At 39.4% G+C, this 24,925-nt stretch overlaps 2 protein-coding genes across 4 annotated transcripts in view; both read left to right on the plus strand.

Moving 5' to 3' along the window:
* Positions 1-299: 299 nt before the first annotated feature.
* On the plus strand, positions 300-3,844 carry myd88 (MYD88 innate immune signal transduction adaptor). Its single transcript, XM_034706247.1, has 5 exons — positions 300-742; positions 1,536-1,667; positions 2,238-2,415; positions 2,862-2,953; positions 3,061-3,844. The coding sequence occupies exons 1-5, from the start codon at positions 427-429 to the stop codon at positions 3,213-3,215; spliced, it is 873 nt and encodes a 290-aa protein (XP_034562138.1). The 5' UTR covers positions 300-426; the 3' UTR covers positions 3,216-3,844.
* Positions 3,845-4,248: 404 nt separating this feature from the next.
* Positions 4,249-24,925, plus strand: part of oxsr1b (oxidative stress responsive kinase 1b) — a 61,477-nt gene continuing 40,800 nt past the window's right edge. Inside the window, exons 1-3 of one of the 3 annotated variants that reach the window (XM_034706246.1) lie at positions 4,249-4,267; positions 4,748-4,849; positions 17,979-18,091. In XM_034706246.1, coding sequence (XP_034562137.1) covers positions 4,780-4,849; positions 17,979-18,091 — 183 coding nt within the window. In that variant the 5' untranslated portion in view covers positions 4,249-4,267; positions 4,748-4,779. Of the gene's footprint in view, positions 4,268-4,402; positions 4,850-17,978; positions 18,092-24,925 lie in introns of those variants that run through there. The other 2 variants (XM_034706244.1, XM_034706243.1) reach the window with 2 other exon arrangements.

The raw sequence follows: 24,925 nt of genomic DNA on the forward strand, positions 1-24,925 counted from the left end.
GATGGGTATTATGACCCTTTTCTCCAAACCCAGCAGGAAAAAAGTAACATTTTTTTTACACCATTCCTACCAACAGCAGCTTTAATTTGCAATATTTACAAGAAAGGAAGTGAAAGAGCTGAAAGCACCACAGTGGCCAGTAATGAAACATCATTTTACTGAGGGAAATAATAACACATTATGTGCTCTTTAACTTCTGTTCAATCTTTCATAAAAAAAATGAAGTAAATACATGATTTAAGGCTATACAATCTCGCGGAAATATACTTCTGGTGACAGGTGTCTAGGAAATCTCCTCCCCCGTGTGACGCAAAGCGCGTTGAGACCAGATGGCATCACTTCCGTGTTGACTTGTCACGTAAACTTCACTTCTTTACACCACGCTGTGTCCACTCCTGTTACAGTTCTTCTCACCAACTTTCAAACATGGCGTGCAAGGTTGTGGACCTGGAAGCGAGCTTGGAGTCTGTTCCTCTCGTCGCCCTGAACGTGACCGTGAGGAGTAAGTTGGGACTTTACTTAAACCCTAAGAACACAGTGGCGGCAGACTGGATGGCTGTTGCGGAGGCCATGGGCTACACTTATCTGGAGATCCAGAACTTTGAAAGGACAAGAAGTCCTACAAGAACTATTCTGGACGACTGGCAGGCTCGATCTACAGATGCGACTGTAGGGAAGCTGTTGTCTATCCTGACGGAGGTGGAGAGAAAGGACATTGTGGAGGACCTCCGTACTTTGATTGGTAAGTATGATGTAGCCCACTTTGTGTTTACTTCCTACCTTATTTACATGCTGACCACCAATGCACTGTGTGTCGTCATTTATAGCCTAATATGTACCAAAATTAAAATGAAAAAGCAAAATGCATTTATTTTTAATTATCTAAATATGTGCGCAGTATTTGACTCATAAATAAAATAAATATGCAATAATCCTATTTGCATTTTAATCTTCAACAATGCTAATTATGTCACACACAAAAAAAATGAAATAGAAAATGACATTTGCTTTTAATTTTCAAAAAAATCCCCTCCTAAATTAGTATCATAATTCATATTTTAGATAAAAGAAAATTCTAAAAATAAAATGCATTCACAGAAATGCTTTTGCACTCCATAAATTATTTACATGACTGAATTCCTGTTATAAAAAATGTTTTCAGTAGTGGTCTAAAAAAAGTTATGTTGAAAACTCTCTCTAGCTTTCACTTCCGTTGAGACTGCACCACTTCATGAGTCCTCAAGGTGCTCTAATGACATTAATCATGCACTTTCATATTGTCAGATATTGGGATGTCATTATACAACTGCTTTGCTATTCATCAACTGCAGAATATCTGTTTTGTTACATTATGATTATCCTGGGAAATGTTAAGTGTTAATCCTATCAGGTATTACATTGCATCATATTGTTTCCTGAGTTACCCTGCAATGTCCACCCCTGTTATTCAGTACACTATCTATACTATCTCCCCAGCTTTATCATGAGCTAACTTTTTCATGTGTGTTTGTTATATGCATCTTTTTTGGTACCAGATGAAGATGTAAGAAAATATTGGGAGAATCTGAAGAAGAACACTAAGCCCCCGGACCAGGTTCATGAGGTTGACAGCTGTGTCCCTTGGCCCACCACAGAGGGGTTTGGTATCACTCTGGAGGATGAAGAAGGTTGGTATTTGAAAAAGCTTTATGTCTAAGTATTTTCATAAGCTAAAATTGCATTCATTGTGTCACTTAAGGAACACATTTTGTATGATTCAGCACAACATAACTGAAAGCTGAAGTAGAGATTATTGTAGTCTGGTCAGTAATGATCATAGTAAAAAAAAGTGCCTTTGGAAGGTTATTGCTCCTTAGAAAATGTTTTAGGCCATTTAAAAGACTTTAACAGTTTGTGTCCCAACAATATTTTTTGCAGTTTTTTCAAAACTTCAACACAACACCTTATCTTTGTAATATGGTCACAATGACACCAAGCAGTTTGCTCATATCAAATTTAAGATCGTGATGGTGGTGTTTCTGCAGTAAAGCTAAAGACAGGAAGAGGTTCAAATCGTCCTTTAATCAAACAAATCTTCTAAAGCTTGTCACAAACATGCATGTCCTGTTTCAACTTCCTTTCACGGTTTTGCTGTGTTGCTTGTGTTTTACTTCTGCAGAATAAACCTTACCTCTGTGTAATACTGTTGGCTTCATAAAGTTGAGTTATTGATTTGAATCTGACTGGATTGAACGCAGGTGCTCCTGAGCTGTTTGACGCCTTCATTTGCTACGACCACAGCGACTTTAATTTCGTCCAAAAGATGATCCAGGAGCTGGAGCAGACAGAGTGCAAGCTGAAGCTGTGTGTGTTTGATAGAGATGTTCTCCCGGGCTCCTGTGTCTGGACCATCACTAGTGAGCTCATCGAGAAAAGGTGGAGTGTTTACAAATGTCAACCCTGTCTTTGTTAAGTTTCATTGTACTTCTATTATACTCACCCCAAAAAACACTGCCATATAAGTGCAACTGTGCTACTGAAACTCCAAGTGTGTCTGTTAGAGCGTGATTATTAGTGATTCTGATGCTATTTCATAAAGAACGTGTGTTATCACAGGATGTGCACCACCCACAAAATATAATCTGCAATCTGACACTAACATTTGTGGAGAGAAAAATTGAACGTTTACAGGAACCAGAAGTTTTTTTTATTTTTATTGCAGAAAGCTTTAGCTTCAGTAGTTTCATTAGATACAGAAATACACCTGAGAATAAAGACTTAAAAGACAGCTCATAGTCTCCTTTTCTGAAAATCTCCCTGATGTCTAGATCTAGCTGTTTGCAGCACTTCTTATATGTGTGAATGTACTGTATCCTGTCCAGGTGTAAGAGGATGGTGGTGGTGATTTCCGATGAATACCTTGACAGTGATGCCTGTGACTTTCAGACCAAGTTTGCTCTCAGTCTCTGTCCTGGTAATGCAGATTTATATTATATTTCAAAGCTCTATTTTCCTTTGTTTTAAATTCTATACGCCCTTGCATCTATATAACTTACCTTTTTTATTTGTTTGCTGTTTCAGGAGCTCGAAATAAACGGCTTATCCCAGTGGTATACAAGCCAATGAAAAAGCAGTTCCCAAGCATCTTACGCTTCCTCACCATATGTGACTACACTCGGCCATGCACACAGACCTGGTTCTGGAAACGGCTGGCTAAAGCTCTCTCACTTCCATAATCATGGACTGAACAGTGGATTGTGTTTGACAGGTGCATTTTTATTCCTCAAAAGGGAATTTTGGACAATTGCCAAAATTAAAAGTGGCCATATGCAATGTTGCTTGTGAGTCCCACCCTGCTGGTGTATAAATCTACTTTTTGATGAATACATAAAATAATCCTCCTGCTTGTGTTGCCCCTGAAAAGATGGTGGTTTCTGAATGTTATCACAAAGGAACTCAAGCTGCACAAGGACAACAAATACCAGCAAAGTTCTCCCTGCACATTCCGTTTTTGTTATTTTCTAAAATGTGACTTATTGTATAAAAATAATATGTATTTGAGGCAACATGTACTAACTTATGAGTAAATGCTGCGGTCTTTCTGAGCAGGCTACTTCCTTTTATGAGTCAACCTTTAGAGGAAGATGAAGCTAAAGAGGAAGAGGAAGTGATATTTCCATTGTGATACTTTCACAAGTTTAACTTTACTGTCTGCTGCCACCTGCTTACTTGCATTTTGAAATCACCATGATGCCTGGTACCATGACTTTTACATTTTTTATGATGTATTTTTTAATGAAAATGTCATATATCTTGTACGAATTGTTTAAATATGATTTATACGCAATAAATTTATTTTATTTTATTTGTTTAAAAATAATAATGTATGAAAAAGTTCTCCACCATGTGTCGCGATTGTGCAAGTCCTTCTAGTTATGAAATGCACCTCTGTAGATTTTACAGTCAACACATCGTCATCCAATCACAGAGCGGCAAATGTGGTCCTGTCCAATCAGAGGATAGGATGTTCCTGGCGCAACACGCCTCTTTTCAAGTACTATTAGTGGTATTGTTAACCCCGAGTTCATCCTGTCAGGCATCACTTACCAGCCTATCTTCTGAATAGACTTATTTAACCTAAAAATAATAATTATGGCATGTCAGGGGTGGGTGTAGAATGTGGCAATTGAAGAAAAAAATTAAATAAATAAAGACGTGCTGTGTGAGAGGTGCTGTAGCCTTTCTAGGCTACCCCGGGGGGAAATGAGCAAAGTATGAGTCCGCCATTGTAAGTGTGGCGGAATTAAGCTGCATTCTTTTAGAGCATGTTTTAGCTTATCATATACAACTCTGCGATGTGGCCTTTAAAAGTACATGACTGAAGCATATTTTGAAGTAATTCCCGATATTGCTAAGTCCTTGTGAGGCTCACATTTTAAACAGTGAAGTATCTGTCCCTCCATGTTTGTCAGTGTCACGTAGCTCAGTCTAATTAGCTACAAGTGCTCATAGTAGTTCCCTGTCCCCCTGCACAGTGAGTGCGGTCTTACTGGTCTCACGTCCCACATTCAATATGTCTGCCAGGAGGGTCCACATTTGCTCAGTAGGAATGCGGTAGGCGGGGCTGCTAGTGCTAGTGTCAAACTTTGGGAATGACAGGAGTGCTGCAGGATTCGCAAAGAAGGGGAAGTGTCGCCCTTGTTGGTCCTGTTTGGATTACTTTGACTTCTTTTCACGTACAGTCTTTGGATTCACCATCTTTCTACAGATAGCACGCCCCCCCCAGCAGACTCCTCAGCCATGTCGGAGGACCTGAGCTCCCAACCCTGGTCCATCAACAAAGATGATTATGAGCTGCACGAGGTGATTGGTATGTGATCCTTAGCTTTGTTAAGCTAAACGTGTGTTAACCGACAGTGTGAGAATGTCTGCTGTTAGCTCGCTATCATCACAGCTAACATTAGTATATCTTTTTTAAGTGTAAAGCAGACAGGAGGCATCTTCTTTCCATTTAGCTAGCTTAAATTCATCGCGTTTGGCAAGTTGACAATCCCAGCCGGGCGGTGTTGTGACTTGAAATCACTGTAAGATCACTAACCCCGTCCACCGGGGCTGTGCCGAAGTCGTAAACGAGCGTTAGAACGTTACTGTCTATTCAGGCTCTGACTATGTTCTGGAAAAGAACCGTTTCTCATTGAGGAGCCGGCTAATTCCTGGACAGCTGAGTTAGTGATGTATTAAATGAAGTCCCAAGTGAGGGCGTTGTGTTGAATGAAATATTAACAGTTTCTTATTTGGTATTTGACTGAGAGCTCAGGCTGCAGAAAACTGTCTTCACTGAAATGAAATGACACACAGGGGTGGATCCAGAGGGGTTGCTTAGGGTGGCATGGGCCCCTTAAAACTGATTGGTCACCCCAAGTGCCACCCCATAATCAGAAACTATGGCTGTTTTCGAAACAGCGTACTAAACTAGCAGTATGTACGGATTTGGCCAAAATTTAGTATGTAGTATGTGAACAAAAGCAAAATCTGCAGTATGCCAGAACTCCCCAGATGCATACTGATTCAGGAAAATGTCACAGTATGCATCGGACCAGTCTGCCTTGCATACTGTTTCCCACAATGCACAGCGCTTGTTCTGCTTTTTCTTTTCTCTTCTTTTTTTGACAGGGAGAACTCAGTTTTTAGGTGCTGTGAAAATTATTAAATTCCATATAAACCACTTCTTAACTTTTTTAATTACAAGTGATGTTAAAGAAGCCGTTTCGTTATCAGGTCGGCCGTTGTTTACTTCCGCTTTCCGAAACCGGAAATTCAGTGACGTCTGGCTCAGCGTACTGCAACACAGATCGAACAGAACAGTCATTATACATACTAAATTCAAATGCAGTATGTAGTAGGCAATAACTACTATGCCTGTTGCAGGCCGTTTCGAAAACAGCCTATGATTGGCTACGACAAGTGAACGACAGTTCAGAAGATATTAAGATTACGAGTTTTTGCCCAAATAAGGACATGACTGACTCGACTCCCGGTCGGTAACACACAGCTGTTGGCTAGGAGGCTCAAACTCCGCCTCTTTACGTCACACTCTGCCTGGTTGAGTTCTGCATTTCCAATATGGCTGCAGCCGTCGATTGGCTTCAAAACAGCGCTTCAGAAACAGATGGGTGACATCACAGATACTACCTCAATTATTTATACAGTCTATGGTTGAGACAAACCTCAATTCACTGTCTTGATAGATGACACAGTATTACCAGTCTTTCTTACCAACAACCAGGCAGCGCTAAATACTTGCGCTCAGGAGCAGATGGGTGACGACACGGATACTATGGCCATTATTTGCAACAGGCTGCTATAGCTTATTTAAGCTTTTCAATGTAAAAGAGATTTTCATATGTGAGTAATTAAAAATATAAATTTCGATAGTCGCCGTCTTTTCTTCCTAAAATAATTAAGTTTAAAAAAAAAAAAATGAATATTTTATAAAATTGTATTACTTACGAAGGTACAGATATCATACTATACTACATACAAACATAATGCACTAATATGACACTTGAATGTCAGTAGTCAAAGTAGGTATGATAAGTGGTGTAAGTTTGTGTAATCTGTGTTCATGCATGTGCGCTTACTTCATGTCAACCCCCCCAGCTTAAGTTAGTCCCTCAATTTGGCCACCCCAGTCAAAAAAGTCTGATCTCTGGTTGTGTATCCTTTATTTTATTTTATAGCATAGCAAAACATAGCATAGTGATGCAAAGTAGAAGGCCCCCAAGGTTAAACCAAAGACTGTGTTTGAGTAATTCTGTGTGTTAGTGTGTGTCTGTCGTGTTCACACCCATTTCCAATTAAAATTCACTGGATATTCAAGCACTGAACTTTTTCCAAAACACCCGTGTTGCCACTGCAGAGTCCAGAGATTATACTTCATGGTCCTTCCTGGAGTTAGGGTATTGTTTTGGGCAATTTACTGCCTGAATTAATCCAGTTATGTGAGCGCTCTTTGGAGGGGATTATTCAGCATTATGGGGCTTCTAGGCACGTCCCTTACAGAAAAATGGGAAAAGTCTTTAGATAATTTGATGAGTAACATCATCATTAATGCTCTGTTTACATACATCTGGATTAGACTGACAAGCATAATAATTGTGGTAAGGCTGATTCCACTGTAGAAAGTTTTTTCAACATATAGATGAATAAATATCTCTTTACATTTCTCTATGAAACCATGCAGCCTGACAGGAGGCATGTCACACCTTTCCTGATTCCTGAGCTTTTTTACAGGTTTGTTTGCCTGAGGATTGACAGCTTTTACAACTAAAGTTCTGAAATCCCCCCCCCAAATAGCTGACCTCGCCCCACCTTTGGCTGACAAAAAGAAGGGGAAATATGTTTGTATCATAAGCAAAGTATTGTCCACCTGAATCAGTGAGTTTGGGCCTCTTGGTTTACGTTACCTAAGTTGTGCAAGCTTCCTCTACAGGGATTCAGTGTGTTTATAGAGGGTCCATTCTTCACGGCCTAAATTGACCTTGTTGTGCTTCTTTTTTTTTTTTTTTTCTAAACAGACTTAACTTTCGCCCATTTCTACATCCCTCAGTTTCTTGGAAAATTTGATCTGGGGCACCCCACAAGATACTCCCTAGCAATTTAGCATGTGCACACAGATAAAGACCCTCTTTTATGGAAAACCAGTTCTGCGGCATTTTCCAACGCTGTGTATGACACAAACTGTCAGCATAGGTTTGGGTCTGGTGAAGCTATTTCAAGGTGGGACTGCTGCTTGAAGTGAGCTTTTAGAGATCATGATTATAAAAGTAGTTTGGTGAATTTGCAGTAAACCTTGTTTCTTTGTTTTATGAATGTCTATCAGCTGATTTAATTGTGATAATGAATGAATGAATTATCATTTAAACCAGATTGTTTAAAGAAATAAATCCTCTGGTCCCAATCTTGTATCTTCTTCAGACCAGAATAAGAACATATTGTAGAAAAGGCATTTCTATAAAATGAATAGTCTTGCTGTTATGTTCGTGTTGACTTGGGATCACACTGGATTTGAGTCACTTCCTGTCACAGTTTTTTCTCTGGTCACCATCCTGACATCTGCAGTCAGGAGTTCCTTTGACATGTTGCCCATTTCCAAATCACAGTGAAGAAAGAATCTCACTCTGGAAAAACTTAATGAGACAGAATCCCCACCAGAGATCACCTAAGAAACATCAGAGCTGTAAAGTCAGCAGCGTGGGTCGTGTTTGGAGGGAGTATTCTTGAAAGTTGCACAATCATTCAGCCGGGGGTGGGCCGTGCTGGTGTTTTGGAGTGTGTATTCAGGGAGGTGGGTGGGTAAACAATCAATGCAGTTCATCAAATTATCAATTTATAACAAGCCAGGGTTTGTAATGGAGAGTAAACATAAATGTAGGTTTTTAATTTAGACTGTTATCTGATTGCAGTGGTAGGTAACACATTTATTGCCTTTCCATCGTCCCTCGCATCTCACTTACTGAAGGGGGTGGATTTATTTTTTAATTTCCCTCACAGTCCGTTCCTTTCCAATCACAACATACAACACACTGACGTATAGAAGACTTAATGAATGGAAGAAGTTCTTTTTTTTTCTCAGCTCCAACTCGGTGCACAAAATCCACATCAGCTATAAGACGTTTAAATGTTAAACAGAGACGAAGACAAAGAATTTGTTCAGTATCAAATAGCGACCAATACTAAAATTAGAAGCTAGAAACAGGAACTTTGAAGATTTTTGCTTAAATTTTTGGCTGGCAATCCTGTCTTTAAAAACATATATTATGAACACCAAATGAGAGGGACATATACCTCCCTACATTTGACATGGCAACCAATATGTTGATTTTTTTTAGCTGAAGAGAGACAGGAAACCTGGGGAGTGGAGAGCGGGGGAAGACATGCAGGAAATGATTACGGCTGGGAATCGAACCGTCGACCCCTGCGACGAGTAATATAGCCTCTATACGTGGGACACTTAGACCGCTAGGCCATCAGTGCCCCATAAGGCTACATTTTTATACAAAACCCTGTTATAGAAGTTCTACATTATTTTATATAATTATAATAATACATTTTATTTTTAATGCACCTTTCAAAACCAGAGTTACAAGATGCCATACAGACATAAATTAAAAAACAAGCTGATCAAGCAGTTATATCAAGAAGCTAAAACAACAATTAAAAAATAAAACAAAATATGAATCTATATCATCCCAATAGGAACCCCATCATCAGTACTCAGCTCTGATTCTTCGATGCTACAGACAGTGCTAGGAGTCATGTAAACCATGCACCTACAAAGCATCTGTTTTAGCATTATATGCTCTGTAGAAGAGTTCTCAAATAGGCATGTTTTGGTAACCATATCAGCTGAATTCCATATATTTTTTATGGTTTAATATCAGCTTAATAATACAGATATATCATTCAGGTCTAACCACTACAGTTTAGCTGTGTCAAAAAAGTTCCTGTTAATTTTTGCCTACGCACTCTTTCAGCTTCATTTCAGTGTTCGGCCACTCTCGGACCGTCACCTCCCTCTGACCCCTCACTCTAACAGAAACTGTTGGGGAGATACTGTATAAGCCTTTCAAACACCCCAAAGGGATGTTTTCTGCAGCCCTTCTGCTCAGCTGGAAAGCTTGGTGTTATAAGGATGGCTCTGGATACCCAGCATGCCCAGCAGAGCTCATTGTTTTTGCAACTTCCCCAGGGAAAGAGGACTTGTTATTACATGGATCACACCCACTCTATTCACCACCACTGAGCATCAGATCATACTGGACAGAGCCCATGGCTTACTCTCTCATTCTGGATCAGACTCTTGGATCCTTTTGTGTTGGCAAATCTGGACTGGAAACTTTCTGCTCCCAGTGTTTGTATCCACCAGCAACCATGTCTCCTCCCTGTTACATATCCTCTCCCACAGATTGTTCTATAAAACTTATGTTCAGGAAAAGATTGCGTCTGAAAACACCCTTAGGCTAGCTTTTCTTTAATTTAACGTCAATTTCTATGGATCAGACCGCATGAATCTTTGGAATATTTCACCCAAGAATATCAGGGGAAGTTCCCACGGAAAGCTAGTGGGCCGGAGGAACTTTTTGTCATGTGTGACATTTTCTCATTGTACCTTTTGAAATAACGTGGAATGTCAGCCAGGTATGCAGAGGAAATGTAATAAAGGACAAGTGACGTCAGGCGCCAAACTAGCCTGGTGAGGGCAGGAAAGACAAACTGAGAGCTGCTTTGAGTCTGCTGGTGAGCTACTCCACGAGGAAGCTAGATCAAGGCCTGGCTAATCTGATCAAATATTATGCCTATGAGCGCTGTGTAGTCTTTTATCTTTTAAACTCCCTCAGTGATTGTTCTGTCTCAATCTTTCCCAGACCTTTGTGTCTTTTTATTCCAGTTTTTTCATCAGGTAAATACTGACCGATTATGAGATGTATTGTTTTGTTTGGCGTCTAGATGTCGGGATTAACAGCTCTTTAATGAAACCGTAAGATCTGAAAGGCCTCCTGGTATTTTAATGGACTTTGAGCCGCTTTAATAATTTTAATTAAGTGTAATGCTGTAGCTTTATCAGTGTCCTTCGTAAGCCAATTATTACTTAGGTGCTATTCCTTTGTGTTCCCTCTGTAATGCGTATTTAATAGACTTCTTAAAGAACCTTCAGAACAGGAGGAATGCAAACAAATTACACTCTCAGGTCAACTACCTCAAGAGCAAACAAATGTGTTAATGGCAAGCCCCTACTTGAGTATTTAGGCTTAAACAGTTCAATTCACGGCAAAGGAAAAGCTCCAGTCTTGCATGTTCCATTCACTCCTCACCAGTTTATAGTATTACGCTCATGAGACTTCTCATGCAAAGCTCGACCTGTTATGAGGAAACATGCTTACAGAAAACACTGGCTGCATATACAAATATCATGATTGTTTTGGCAATGTTTCCCCCACTTCACTGTCTGGAGTAGAACTTCACATGCAGAGCTGTTTTCAAAATAACGAAAAGAGAGTGACACTTAAACACGAATTACAGCTGAGAATCGGCAGCTTAAGTAAGGGATGCTGTAAAGTGAGCAAATGCTTATGCAAATTGGAATCTCACAGGGTGAGCAAGACTCTAATGTCTCACCCTGAAGGGATTACAGTTTGCATAACCACCTGCTCTTTATACAATATCCGGCTTATTACCCAGCTACCAACTAAAGCTAAAAGCTAAAGACTTTATTATTCATTCAAAGATGACTTTATTGATTTAGAATTTATATATAAATACAGTTTAAAAAGCTAGTCCAACTGATTCCACGACCAGATCATCCTACGTGTGGAGCAAATGAGTGTTTTACTTAACATTGCAAGTCATGGTCACGTTAAAACATTGTTGGAACTGTCACTACCGCTTATGTTTTGAGTTACTTCATAGCAATCAGCAGTTTAGAGATGCGCTCACCAGCTCTGCTGCCATTTCCTGGATGGCAGGACAGGATGTTGCTCCACTTTTCTCTATCAGAGATGGTTGGGACCCAGTAGCTCCTCATGTGGCTTTCACATCTGTGTGGTAGCTGTCATCATTCTCAGACTCTCAAGAGCAAGCCTGAGACGGAAACATTGTTTTTGCCACAGTGTCAACAGGCAGAAGTGAAACATGCCAGACTACTTTTCAAGGATTGATTTTATATGGCATGTTTGATCAGGTTGTGCCTCGTGTTGATTTTAGTATTCCAATCCAATCCAATCCATTTTATTTATATTGCACGTTTTAAAAACAACAAGGTTACCAAAGTGCTGCACAACAAATACCAACAGTAGAAATAAATAATAGTAAAAGTTGATTTTGCTCTTGAAAATTAATTCCTGTTTTGGAGTTTGGACCAATCAGAATCAAGTATTTAGCACAGCCTGGTTGTTGGTAAGAAAGAAGGGTAATACTGTCATCTGTCAAGACAGCGAATTGAGGTTTGTTTCAACCAGAGACTGTATAAAATATGGACGTAGTATCTCTGACGTCACCCACCTGAGCGCTGTTTTGAAGCCAATCATCGGCGGCAGCCATATTGGAAATGCAGAACTCAACCAGGCAGAGTGTGATGTAAAGGGGCGGAGTTTGAGCCTCCTAGTTAACAGCTATGTGTTCCCCACTGGGAGTAAAGTCAGTCATGTCCGTCATGTCCTTATTTGGGCAAAAACTTGTAATCGTAATGTCTTCTGAACCGTAACGTTAGAAAAAAATTCAACCCCCGCACAGTGTGTGCAGATAGAGAGATTAGCTACGTAGAGCCAAGCCAGTTTTTGAACCAGGCTGTAAACATGTTTATTAATGCTGCAAAGATCGTCTTTTTTTGAATTGGTGTCTATGTGGTTTCCGGTGTTTCTGCAGCCAGCCCCAAGTGGATTCACGATGAATTGCAGTTTATAACACTTCCGCATGTGCTTCATAGTTTGAGACTGGAGGTTGCCGCTTGGTCTCAACCAGTTAAAGTAAGAGCCTTTGCAAGGAATGGTAATGAGTAATTGCTGGGATAGTTATAAATGTTGAATATCAGAAACAATAAGCAACAATTTGTCGTTTATTTGATTATTATTTGGGTTTTTAACTTCAAGTCAAGTTTAAGGAGCCTGTGCAGCTACTGTAAAATCATTAAAAAATGATACCAGATGAAGCAGAAATAAAGGGTAAAAATGAAGGAATCAAACATGGGAAGAAATGGAAATCAAAAAGTCTACACACTGGTTACCCAGAATCCCTCAGTCACGTCAACATGCCACATCTCCAGCTGTCAGCTGCATCATCTTCATTAGATTTGGTCTAATGTGGTAACTTAATATGTAGATTGGATTTAGCCGTCCACTCTCACAAGTGCAATCTTGTTTGCATTTCCTTGAAATGCAAAATACCGCAAAACTTTGCAGATTTCTCTAAAATGTGTACTTCCAAAGAGCTGAGTCATTTTGTGCTTTCATCTCTTCATTTCTGAATTAATTTACAAAAGAGAGAGAGACAAAATAACACCTCCTGTTTGATATGCAGCCATTATATTTGTGCCAGACTGTTTAGCAGATGAGATGTTGGCCCTGGCACTTCTGCAGTGCTTGTTTTTTAAGGGGGCTGTAAGTGCTTGTCTCTGTTGTGGTGCAGAGGATGGTGATGGTGTTGTCTGTAAGAATGATAATAATGTGACTGTGATGCCAAATTCATGAATTCAGATGCTTTTGTGATGAGTGTTTATACTTAATGCTCCACATCTGCAGATTTAGTCAAACAACATAATGATACTGGTACTTTTGTTTGGGAATATGATGACACAAATCATTTGTGCCCCCTCTGTGTGCACCACAGTATCATTACTCAGTTTACAGCCTTGGTTAGAACCTCAAAGGCGTTGTTAAGCTTTGAGTTTTCATGTAACTCTGTTCAAATTGTAGAGGCATGACTACTTCTATCAGAAACCCCTTGCACTAATCTTGGAAGTACTGTACCAAATGGGCTTCCTCAGTCTAAATAGCTTGTAAAGCCCCGGTGACCTTTGACCTTGCCTTATGCAAACCAAACAATATCCCCTCCCTCTTTTTTTTCCCCACTCTCTGCATACACATACAAGCACACATGCTCTGCAGCTTGCTTGCCCAGGCAGCCACCCCTGACGACTGGCTGTTTGTTTGTGTGGAGGAATTTACACTCCGCAGTGGACAGGGCAACTGGCTCCCTGTGGTCCAGCCAGGGCTGGGATCCACCACCACTGGCAGGCCTCCAGAGGTTTGTTTGGTATATCTGCTGCTGCTGGTCGTGGTGGTGGTAGGACGGGGTTAGGAGATGTATTTATAGTGCAATTCTGGTCAGAGATGAGGCAAACATTATCCAAAGTTTTCATTCAAGAGATAGCATTTACTGCAGCGTTAGAAAGTTAACTTTCACATAGAGGATACTCATAATGCTAAAAGGGACCTTTACTGGCTCCTCACTTCCAGGGATGTAACGAAACACTCATCTCATGATATGTTTGTTTGTTTATGTTTGTTTATTTATTTACACACTTAAAAGAAAATACACACAAAAAAAGAGCAAAGATAAATAATATACAGTGCAGGAAGAGGAAGAAAACTAAGTAGTGTTCTAATAAAAAAAATGAATTAAAAAATACTAAATTGACACATATGAAGACAATAGTTGATACTGAAAATAGAATAACATAAGAATATACATAATTAACAATTAATATAAATACAGTTATTACATCAACAGAATGAATATGATGTGTATGGACCATAGACTGTATACAATATGGACGTAGTATCCGTGACGTCACCCATCTGTTCCTGAGCGCTGTTTTGAAGCCAATCGACGGCGGCAGCCATATTGGAAATGCGGAACTCAATCTGGCAGAGTGTGACGTAAAGAGGCGGAGTTTGAGCCTCCTAGCCAACAGCTATGTGTTCCTGTCTGGGAGTCAAGTCAGTCATGTCCTTATTTGGGCAAAAAGTCGAAATCTTAATATCTTCTGAACTGTCGTGTTAGAAAAAATTCGCCCACTGTAAAGTGTGTGCTGATAGAGAAATTAGATACGTAGGGCCAAGTTGTTTTTTGAACCAGGCTGTAAACATGTTTATTAATGCTGCAAAGATCGTCTTCTTTGAATTGGTGTGTATGTGGTTTCTGGTGTTTCTGCAGCCAGCCTCAGAGGATTCTTGATGAAATGCAGTTTATAACACTTCTGCATGGGCTTCATAGTTTGAGACCGGAGGTTGCCGCTTGGTATGGACACCTGTTTATGAATATGTGGTTGAGCATGATGCTTATAATTAAGTAACAGTGGTTAAAAGTTTTTTCAAGCATCCTTTATAACATTTTAAAAATAAACAGTTTTTCGCCACATTGGAATAAATATTCCAGAATTTGCTGCCCCTGCAACGTATTGAGAAGTGACTTCTACAGGGAAACATTTTGGAGGATGAAGAAATAAAGTTTGACGAGTTGAGTAAGAGTGGACCTGTGAATTAAACTTGAAGTAAGACGTTGTATTTTATACAAAAAACCACATATTTGAGTGATATTGATAATAAAGATATTAAGAAGCTGGAGTTTCTGAAACAAAAGAGCAGATGAGAAGTGATGCTTTGATCGAGTACTAGCCCAAAGTATATTACAATATGAAAGATATGGATAATGAGGCTGTAATAAAGAGTAAGAAGACAATTTGTGGTAATGAGATGACTAATTCTTCTTATAATACCAAGAGATTTATTGGCTTTTCTGCTTACACAATCGATTTGTTCTTTCCGATTCAGATTCTCATCAACAAAAATGACACGATTCTCCATGACCTGTTTTCACAGTGTTATTTTTTTTCTCAAGTTGTTAAGAGTAAAAATGATGAAAACATCAATAACAAACATCAACAGTTGAACCATTTGATGCATCACCACCCACTGTAGAGGCTGTCACATCTCTTGCTGTGTTACCTGGAGAGCAGCAGTGTAGTAGACACTACTCGCAACACCTGCATGACTAATATTGTAAAGATGCCAGCTGGAAATCAACTCGGGGTGATCTATGTATGAGAAAATAGAAATACTGGTCGTGCAACTGCAAAAGCCGACATGTTTGTACGCCGTCATTCAGCCTCAGACATAAGAGAAGTAATGACATCGAACAAGAATGCAAGGTGCTTGTGTTCTAATGAGGATAAGCGCTCAGTGAAGAAACACATCACATTTGCCCACATCCCAATATATATGGCCTACTGACTCATGACGTAAATTACCATATGGCCCATAATGTCCCCCAACACCCACACATAAAGATACATGGGCAGCAAGAGCCAGTACATCACTGAGGTTAACAAGTGGGCACCTCCTTCACTGGTGTTTCATTAAGTTTGGCCCACAACACTTTGGGGAGGCTTCATAATTCAGTCGGGTTTCCAGGAACTGTGCCGGATCTCGCCTCCCGCCATACCCCTACACCAAAAAGAGAAAAAAAAAACTGATGGAGGAGAATTTAGAGAGATGGTAGAAAGAGGAGAGGGGAGTCAGAGCCAGGGTGAGGAGATTGTTATAGTTAGAGGCTAGAGGCTGTACGCTCTACCTTCTCCAAAGGAACAGAGAGGAAACAGATTGAGTATGTCAATCAATCAATCAATCAATTAAGCTTTATTTATATAGCACCTTTCATATAAATCTAATGCAACCCAAAGTGATTTACAGCGATTGAAAACAAGAAAGAAGCAGAAATTAAATGATGGCAAGACAAATTGAAAAACAAAAATGGATTTTAAAATAGAGACCAATGCACACTGACAACAATGAAACATATGAAATAAAATATGTGTAATTAAAATAAGTAAAAACGTCAAATTATTATTAAGAATATAAATAGTAAACATAAATACATTAAAAAGGGTAAGGATAAGAGTTGAAAATAAAGTTAAGGCTAAAAATATCAATACAACTGAGTAGATTAAATAAATAATTGAATCAATAAATAACAATAAAAATGAAATAATTACAATTTAAAATTAACAAAATCTTAAAGCAACATTTAAATCAAGAAAAAAAATGAAAAAAAGTAAGAAATAAAATCGTAAAACCCCACACCAGACTGAATAAATCAGTTTTTAGTTTTCGTGTAAAAGTCTCCATATCTCCATCAGCTCCTCTCAGATCCTCCGTCAGGCTGTTCCATAGTGGATGATATGTGGAGAGATGTTAGAAAGGGGACAAGGAAGGGTGTTTTGATTCATTTTTCATCTCATTGATATGAATCGCTCCTTATGTTTACCGATTTTTAAAGTGAAGGACAGTGGCACCTCTACTTCTGGGAAATTACAAGTCTGGGTTTTATCTTGGAGGGCATGAGTTTGTGATTTATCTTGAAAAGTTTTCTGCTGTTTATTGTCTTCTTCCATACAGCCTATAGTCCTAATTATCTTGGCGGAAAAAAGTAGAATAAAAAATGACCACGTCTTCAGGGACAGCTTTACTTTTTAATTAATATTAGGGAACTGCTTTCCCCCCCCCTTTTTTTTTTAATATAGCCCCTTTTTAAACCTCCATACACCACTGGCTCAATGAAAACTCCAAACAATGAGCACTTTGTTAATATTTGGGCATAGCTAACATGAGGGAGGTTAGGAAAAGCTTACTGGAAGGCGGACCGGCTCACCCCTCACTCTCTCACTTGTTGCCAGAGGAGAGTGCACTCCCAGCATTGCTCAGCGTCACCTATACACCAGAGATCTTTTGGAAACAGCAGTGTGCATGCGTGTGTGTTTGTACCTTCATGGTGTTAAATGGGAACACTAAGGGGGTAGTGAAGTGACCGCACACGGAGCATAAACAATTAAGGTGTTGCTCTTTTAGAAAAGATTATCCTCTGTGATTACTTCAAATAAGGATGACCCTTGTTTTGTTTGATATTAGACTTTAACAACTCACCGATAGCACTTAGTGGAGTACACTTTTACTTGCTTGTGTTGTTATGCAACAACTTTTAGACAAGTTTCCTCCAGTCAGAGTCTTTAAGGCTTTTAATCAGATAGCTTATAGATGGCTATCACTTGTAATTTTTTAAAAATATTCAAAACCACCTAATGCACTGTCTAGCTCAGAAGAGTCCCCGGACCAATCAGGCCTGTGTCATCAGGTGGGATTTGGAAAAGCTGATTCATAACTGATGGACAGACAGTAATGCTTTCCCAAAAGAGAAGATGGAAAAACTGTCTGAGCAGAGCTGTACTTAACCTTCTTGAACTCAGGAGGATTTTAAGTAATGATAAAAGTTTATTATCCCACAGCAGACACGGTTTTAATAGAGACACAGAAGAGGTCTGGGAAGCCAGAGGATATGAATACAAATGGAATTCACCAAACTTTGTATCTCCAGACAGCTTTTTACTGCCCAATAATACACTGAGTCATATTTGGAATGATCATTTCTTGTTTTCCTGTCTGTTTTAGGGAGTGGGGCCACCGCAGTGGTTCAAGCAGCCTGCTGTTTACCACGCAAGGAGAGGGTGGCCATCAAACGCATCAACCTAGAGAAGTGCCAGACCAGCATGGACGAACTCCTGGTAAGACACACACATTCAAATGCATCTTTATGAGTCTGCTACAGCACACATCACAGCTGTAACTTCAGCTACTATCATAAACAGAGCAGGGAAACCAGACCCTGCTACATCACACATAGTAGTGTTAATTTCGTTAACGAAAATTGTGACGAAATATGTCAGTCAACAACCATTTTTTCATGACGTAAACAAGACTAAGACGCGCTAAACTGCATCACTGATAATAAAAACTCTGACGAACGTTTAGTTTTTGTTGACGAGTCAATGACGAGACGAAAACTTCAATGGCGGACCGTCAGACATGAAGAATTTATATTTTCCCTGCTGTGCGTCTGATCTTTAGAAATAAAAGTGATGCATTCCTGTGACAGGCTTAGTTATTATCTGAGGGTTAGCAGTGTTAGCTTAGTCTCTACCTGCAGCAGGAGAACTGTGTGATCCAGCTGTCCCCGTCTCCATGCGTGTCTCCTCTTCATTGATGATTTTTACCCCCGGTGTGCGTTAGTGACAAAGACACAACAGGGGGACATCTGTTTACTATTTGACGTTTTTGCCGCTATCACCGTAAAAAGATCAGCGTCTAAAGCTTGATTTATTCCAGTTTGGTGAAACATCAGACACATTTAGTAAGTTTGGATCAACTTATCATCAAAGATGCAGATGCATTTCAGAGTGCCGTGAACTGACTGTCTGTCCAGTGCAGGTGCATTCAGGGACCGTTGTAAAAGATCAATACAGCCCTTATATTGTGTTTATGGCATTTTTATTTGAATCAAGAGAATCAAAATATCTTCATGGTGGTCACATCAAGAATGATTCCTTTTTACTTTTTAGCAGTTAGAGGCTAAATCATTTAACTTCAGATATTACACAAAAGTGTTAAAAGAGTGAAATATTGACTATTTGAACACTTGGTAACCCTGATTCTGATATCTGATTGACTACATGAATTATTTTAAAGAGAGAAAATGTTTCTGCAAAAATCGAAGACTAAAATCTGACTAAAACTATTCTAAAATTTTATGAGTTTCTGCCGACTAAAACTAGAGTAAGACTATAAAGGGCTGAAAGGACTAAAATGTGACTTAAACTAACAGGCACATTCGTCTAAAGACTAAGACTAAATCTGAAATAGCCGCCAAAACTAACACTACACATGAGCCACTAACTTTCAACGACAACCATGCTAGCTCTGCCACAAAAGTCTCCTTCTAATCTATCTCAAAAACATGAACTCACATCTCCGTCTGCACCTAAGCTTGTAGAACAAGCTTGCAAACAAACACTTACAGGGGAGAAAAGTGCACCGCTGACGTCAGTTTGCAGCCAAGGTGGCTAATTAACTTAGCTGCTCAGCTGCAGCACATTTAAGAGCATGTAAACATACCTGCAAATGTCACCTTGGTCCGGTTAGATGCTGGTCAGGTCCTCTACGCTTCAGCTCTACTAACAACACGCAGTCTGTGTGTGACATTTGGGCGACAACGCTTGTTTGTTTGTTTTGTCTCTTCCTTCGTACAGTGAAAGACTGGCACTCTGGCAGCCTGCCAGCCGCTGTCAATCAAACTCAGACACGCCCCTTTTCTCAGCTCAGACAAAACTTTTCTTATTTCCCCAGTGATCCTTTTATTTTTCCCTTTTGACCCTACATATAACGAACACAATCACTTTATAACGACTTCATACAGGCATGACTAAATGTAATTTTAATTGGACTCCTTTATGACCTCATTACATTTCATGTGTGATCAAAGACAGCTACTCACTTCACACTTTGTCCCTGTGGTCTGTGTGTGGATGGCGCTAATTCCACCACTGCTATTCGTTACTCCTCTTCTTCCAAGACCTCCTCTAATCATTCCTGTCACTTCAAACACTATTCTGGTGGTTCTCTGAAGGAGGACTCCTCTTACTACCAGGAAACTCAGACCCCTGTGGGACATCTTTCTGCAGATCATGATTTGTCTTTATACCCTCAGTGCAACCTTGTTCCATGGCTTACCACATCATTTACTGTGTGTGACATGTATTGAGCCCCCTCTACACTTAGTGATGATCAGGTGCTGTGTTGACACCCTTTCCTTTTCTATATCCAGTTGTTACACATTATGCCTCTTATTAAATATTGAATAGGTACAAACATTCATAAAGGAGAAATGTAGCAGAGAAGTAGAGTAATAATTTTGGAGATAGCTCAGTACATTTATTAAATTATAAAGTAAAGTATTAAAACCAATAAGAGAGAATTCATGTATCCATACATATGAACTCACAAATGCTTACATCCACACATATCAGTGAGAACCGTTTTTGGCTGTGAGTCATTTTATCAAAGAAACCCATTATAATCAGAGTCTGTTAAAGTGTTACTTCAAATAGGTGTGGACAGGGCTGTTCTACATAGGAGATCAATTTTGAGCATAACTGAGTGACCTAACCTGTCCTAACCTGCCCTGACCTGAGCAACCTCCAGTGTTAAAAAATGAAGGCAGTGCAGAAATGCAAAAAAAACCTGCAGTTCCTTGAATGTCCACTTGAAACTAGCTGCACAAGCCATGGAAACCCAATTATAGCATCATGGGCTGTATAAAGCATAGACACCCATTGGTCTCTGAATAGAAGATGTGGAGCCCAGTGATGGCGGGCGCCATATTAGAACTGCTGACTCAACCCAACTTTCAATCAACACAGCTGAGCCCCTTATAATGAAAAGGCATGTTTAACTTTTAATTAAATCAAATCTGATGGGTTCTATAACAGTTAACCCTTTTGCGTTTTTTATGAATATAGAAATGAGCTACACAGTAAAAGAACGTATAGGAACCAGGCTGTTAGCATGTTTCATTCTGCTGTTAAAACGGGCATTCTTACATGAGACCTTAAAGGGTAACTAAACCCCTGAGTTTTAAGGAATTACATCCACCCGGGGATTTCAAAAAATGCCATTGGAACGTCAATGTATACAATTGGACAGGGCTGGAGTTTGTGGAATGAGGTGAGGTTGGTTATTTGGGTACGATGACAGACGCAAGTACCAAATATGTCACTGTGAACTCAGCCAGCCATTAGAAAAACTCCATTGCAGTAGTCAGGTTTTGATCTGCCGATGGCAGTCTCTACACACATTTTCAACACAATGTGAGGAATTTTAATACTTTATGCTCAACTGCTTGGATCAAGATCCACATTGATTAAAAGCACTACTTAATCCCTATATAAATATGTTCTCAGCTAAAAAAAAAGGTGGTGGTTACACTTTAATGAGGTTTTCTTGCCTTTTGGAGTCTGCCTCAAGTGGACACTGGAGGAACTTCAGTTTTTGTAATTACGCTTTGGCTTAATTTTTCAACACTGGAGGTTGCTGCTTTGTTAAAACACCCATCTTGACATGTTAATATTCAACATGTTGACATCTTGATAAAAAATAAAAGTTAGTCTGGAAAATTTTCAATATGGGGGTTGCAATAGTTAGTCTTTAGGACACCCTTTCAGAAACCAACGGGGTTGGTAACTGTGACGACGGCCATGTATTTTTTCATTCTGTGGTAAAGGAAGTGAAAAGACTTGTTTTTGTATCGTGACTGTTGGGATTTGGCCAATTCAACATAGACTTTCTTCAATAAGGAAAGATGAAACCCATATGGTTTGGGTAGAATGTAGGGCAGCATTGCATGGTATCTGTCATTCGCTTCCCCTCATACACCCCCCCACATGCACCAGATGTCAGGTTCAGATTTGACATTGGGAAATGAGCTGTTGTCATCTTTCGACCAGAGGCGTGATTGATGGACTTTTCCCTCTTAAAGGTCTGTAAAAGTCAACGGTGGGGGGAATAAATATTATGTAAGCCTGTAGGTGTGCATGAGAGATCAAGGCTTGAGATTACTGGCAGGTTTCTCACTATACTTTCTGGCAACACGAAACCCAAGAGTAACCCTTCTCCACCTTTCAAACCCCCCACCCCTTCTGATTTCTGGAGGATGAATCAGGGGAATGTTGCTCCCGGATTCTCGGAGCAGGCGGTCACATGGAATACAGCGAGGTCGGATTTCCTGCCTTAGCACCCCCCCTCCTCCTCCTCCTCCCCTCCTCCATTTCCACAGCCTGCTGGGTACCTAGTTAAACTGCTCGGAAGCATTAAATTGAACCCAGATTGCTTCTCTGTAGAAGTGGCTTTACAGAGGGGATGCCAGAAGGTTTTTAAGAAGCCTGTGGGTTTTTAGTCTTACCTGTGAAATTCCACAAAGTCAGAAAGGCGAGAATCTGTCACGTCTCTGTGTCTCCTTAGGCGGGGGTATGTTGTAGTTATTCCTGGAGCAGCAGCTTGACGGACGGGCTCTTTTGAGTGACTCAAGCTTGATCAGATGAGGAGGAGGATTGTTTACTATCTGAGTGTATTGCAATTTAAATATCCTCTAGTATAATTACATAATTGCTGCTTTATTTATATATTCAAATGAACGAGGAAGTTTAGATTTACAGTATTGTTCATGGATTGTTGCTATGCATTTATAGCCAGTTTACAGCCAGATAATAATTAAATAATTCAGTATAGTGTATTTTCATTCCTCTAGGATCACATTTAAGAGTCTTGTTAGCGTGTGTGTATGTGTGTGTGTGAGCTGCAGTCAGATTGGGTCATACCGAGTGTGTGTATGAGGCTCTGAGTAACTCATAGTGACGTAACATCGCTCCTATAGTGGCCTCTCTGTGTGTCTGCTGTCACTGTGATTCTGTGGCACCAGTTTGTGACCCAGCACTGTATTCAGTTCGCAACAATAGCTCATTTATTTATTTTTGCTCAGTTTCAAGGTCCTCGGACACACCAAATACTGCCTTCAATCAGTCCTAAGAAAAACACACTGGTGTGGACTTGTCTATTTCCTGGAGGGTTTTCCCAGGCTAAACCAACTCAAAGGGTCTAGTGTGGAGCTTTGACTATGCCAGGCACTGATGTGGATTTATGGAGCCATTACAAGATGAAACACATCAGTTACATTTCTTTTTTTCTTATTAAATAAACCAAAGTTATGTCACTCATCCTACAATGAATTCTCTATTTGACTGACTTCTTTTGAGCAAACAGGAAATGAGCTGACATTTAGAGGAAATCTCAGTCAAAGGTTACCGTCAAAGCAATATGATATCCATTAAAGAGAGAAGGACAGTTTTCATTTAATGGGTGGATTATGGATGGAGGTGCAGTTTGAAGTCGTCATTGATTTGAAGTCTCGATCTTCCTCTACCAGCAGATCCACCACAATGATGGATTGTTGATGACCATACTTCATCTTCTCATACCAAAAGCTTAGCCTTCATTTAGAATGAATATGACAGTGAAACATGAACACTGACATTGTATGGTAATGAAACATAATAATGCATTTGTGATTAAAAAAAATAAATTAAAAAAATGGCCGAATAGTATTTAACTTATAGCTTAGCCTGATCCTCCTTTGACATCTTAGGCTCAATTGTAAAAAAATTGTCTTCTTGTTTGTCTCAGTCATCTTTGTCTTCTATGTCTCTATCTTCATCTTCGTCTACTTCATCTAGGTCTTGGCCTTTTTCCTCTTTCTCTTCTTCTTCATCTCCGTCTCATCTTCTTCATCTTAGTGTTCGTCTCACATTAGTTTTAGTCTTTATCTTCTTCTTTGTTTTCTTCTTCATCTTAGTCTTTATTATCTTTGTTTCAGACCTCAACTTCTTAATCAAATCGTTCCTTTTATTCTTCATCTTCTTTCTATGCCTTTCTTTTCTTTGTCATCTTCCTTTCATTTCGCGTTGGTCTTCATTTACTTCTTTGATGTCCTCTCGTCTTACTCTTCATTGTCTTTGTTTGAGACTTCAGCTTCTTCTCCATCTTCTTCTTCAACTCACCATATCCAATTTATTTTCCTTCTTTGTCTTTTTCTTCTTCTTCTACTTCTACTCTTACTTCTCTTTCTTGTTCTTCTTCCTCTTCCTGTTCTTCTTCTTCTTCTTCTTCTTCTTCTTCTTCTTCTTCTTCTCCTTTATTTTTCTACTCCCTCTTAGACGTTCACTGTGGTTGGCAAATCATGTTGAGGGTGTTACGGCCACCTACTGAACTGGAGTGTGAATCAGGAGATTAGGCAGTTAAGGAAGATTTAGAAAAATAATTGGACACAAAAATCCACCCTGATAGCTGGATAGATTGTGTACAGCAGGGGTTCCCAAAGTGCTGGTCAGGACCCCCTGGCGCGTCGCGGGACACAAATGGGGGTCTTGCGATGTCTTCCAGAATGTTTTTTTTTTATGTTATCTAAAAATATTCATTATTATTATTTATTTTTGTTTATTAACCTTGTTTTCTTATGTTTATCTTCCTTTTTGTCTGTACTGTTAATAATTATTATTTCTTTATTATTATTATTATACTGTATTTTTTTGTATTTATTTACCAACTTTGTTGGTTTTGTATTACTTCTGAATAATTTGTTAACTAGTGGTGAACAAAGAAATACTTAAAAAATGCAATAATAATACTTGAATGACAAAAGTTATCTAAAAATAGTAAATTTTACCCATTACAGTAAAAAATATCTACAAAAATAGTAGCTAAACTTAGAATAAACCTTCAAACTAGAAAATGTAATGAGTTTTCTGCCTTTCTTTTTGCCTGATGGCTCCTAAGTTTAGGGTTAGTGAACAGTTAATTATCAAAAGCATCAGTAGCAGCAGGTTAATTCATAAAGGCACAGTAAACACAGCCACATGCTCATATAGTTAGTCTAATTTTCTGCAGACCAGCTACATGAAGCCACATTAAATCACTTTCAGGGACAGTGGGGGTCGCAAGTCTTTGGCACCTAT

This window comes from Notolabrus celidotus, chromosome 17, assembly GCF_009762535.1.
Source record: "Notolabrus celidotus isolate fNotCel1 chromosome 17, fNotCel1.pri, whole genome shotgun sequence".
Lineage (NCBI taxonomy): Eukaryota > Metazoa > Chordata > Actinopteri > Labriformes > Labridae > Notolabrus > Notolabrus celidotus.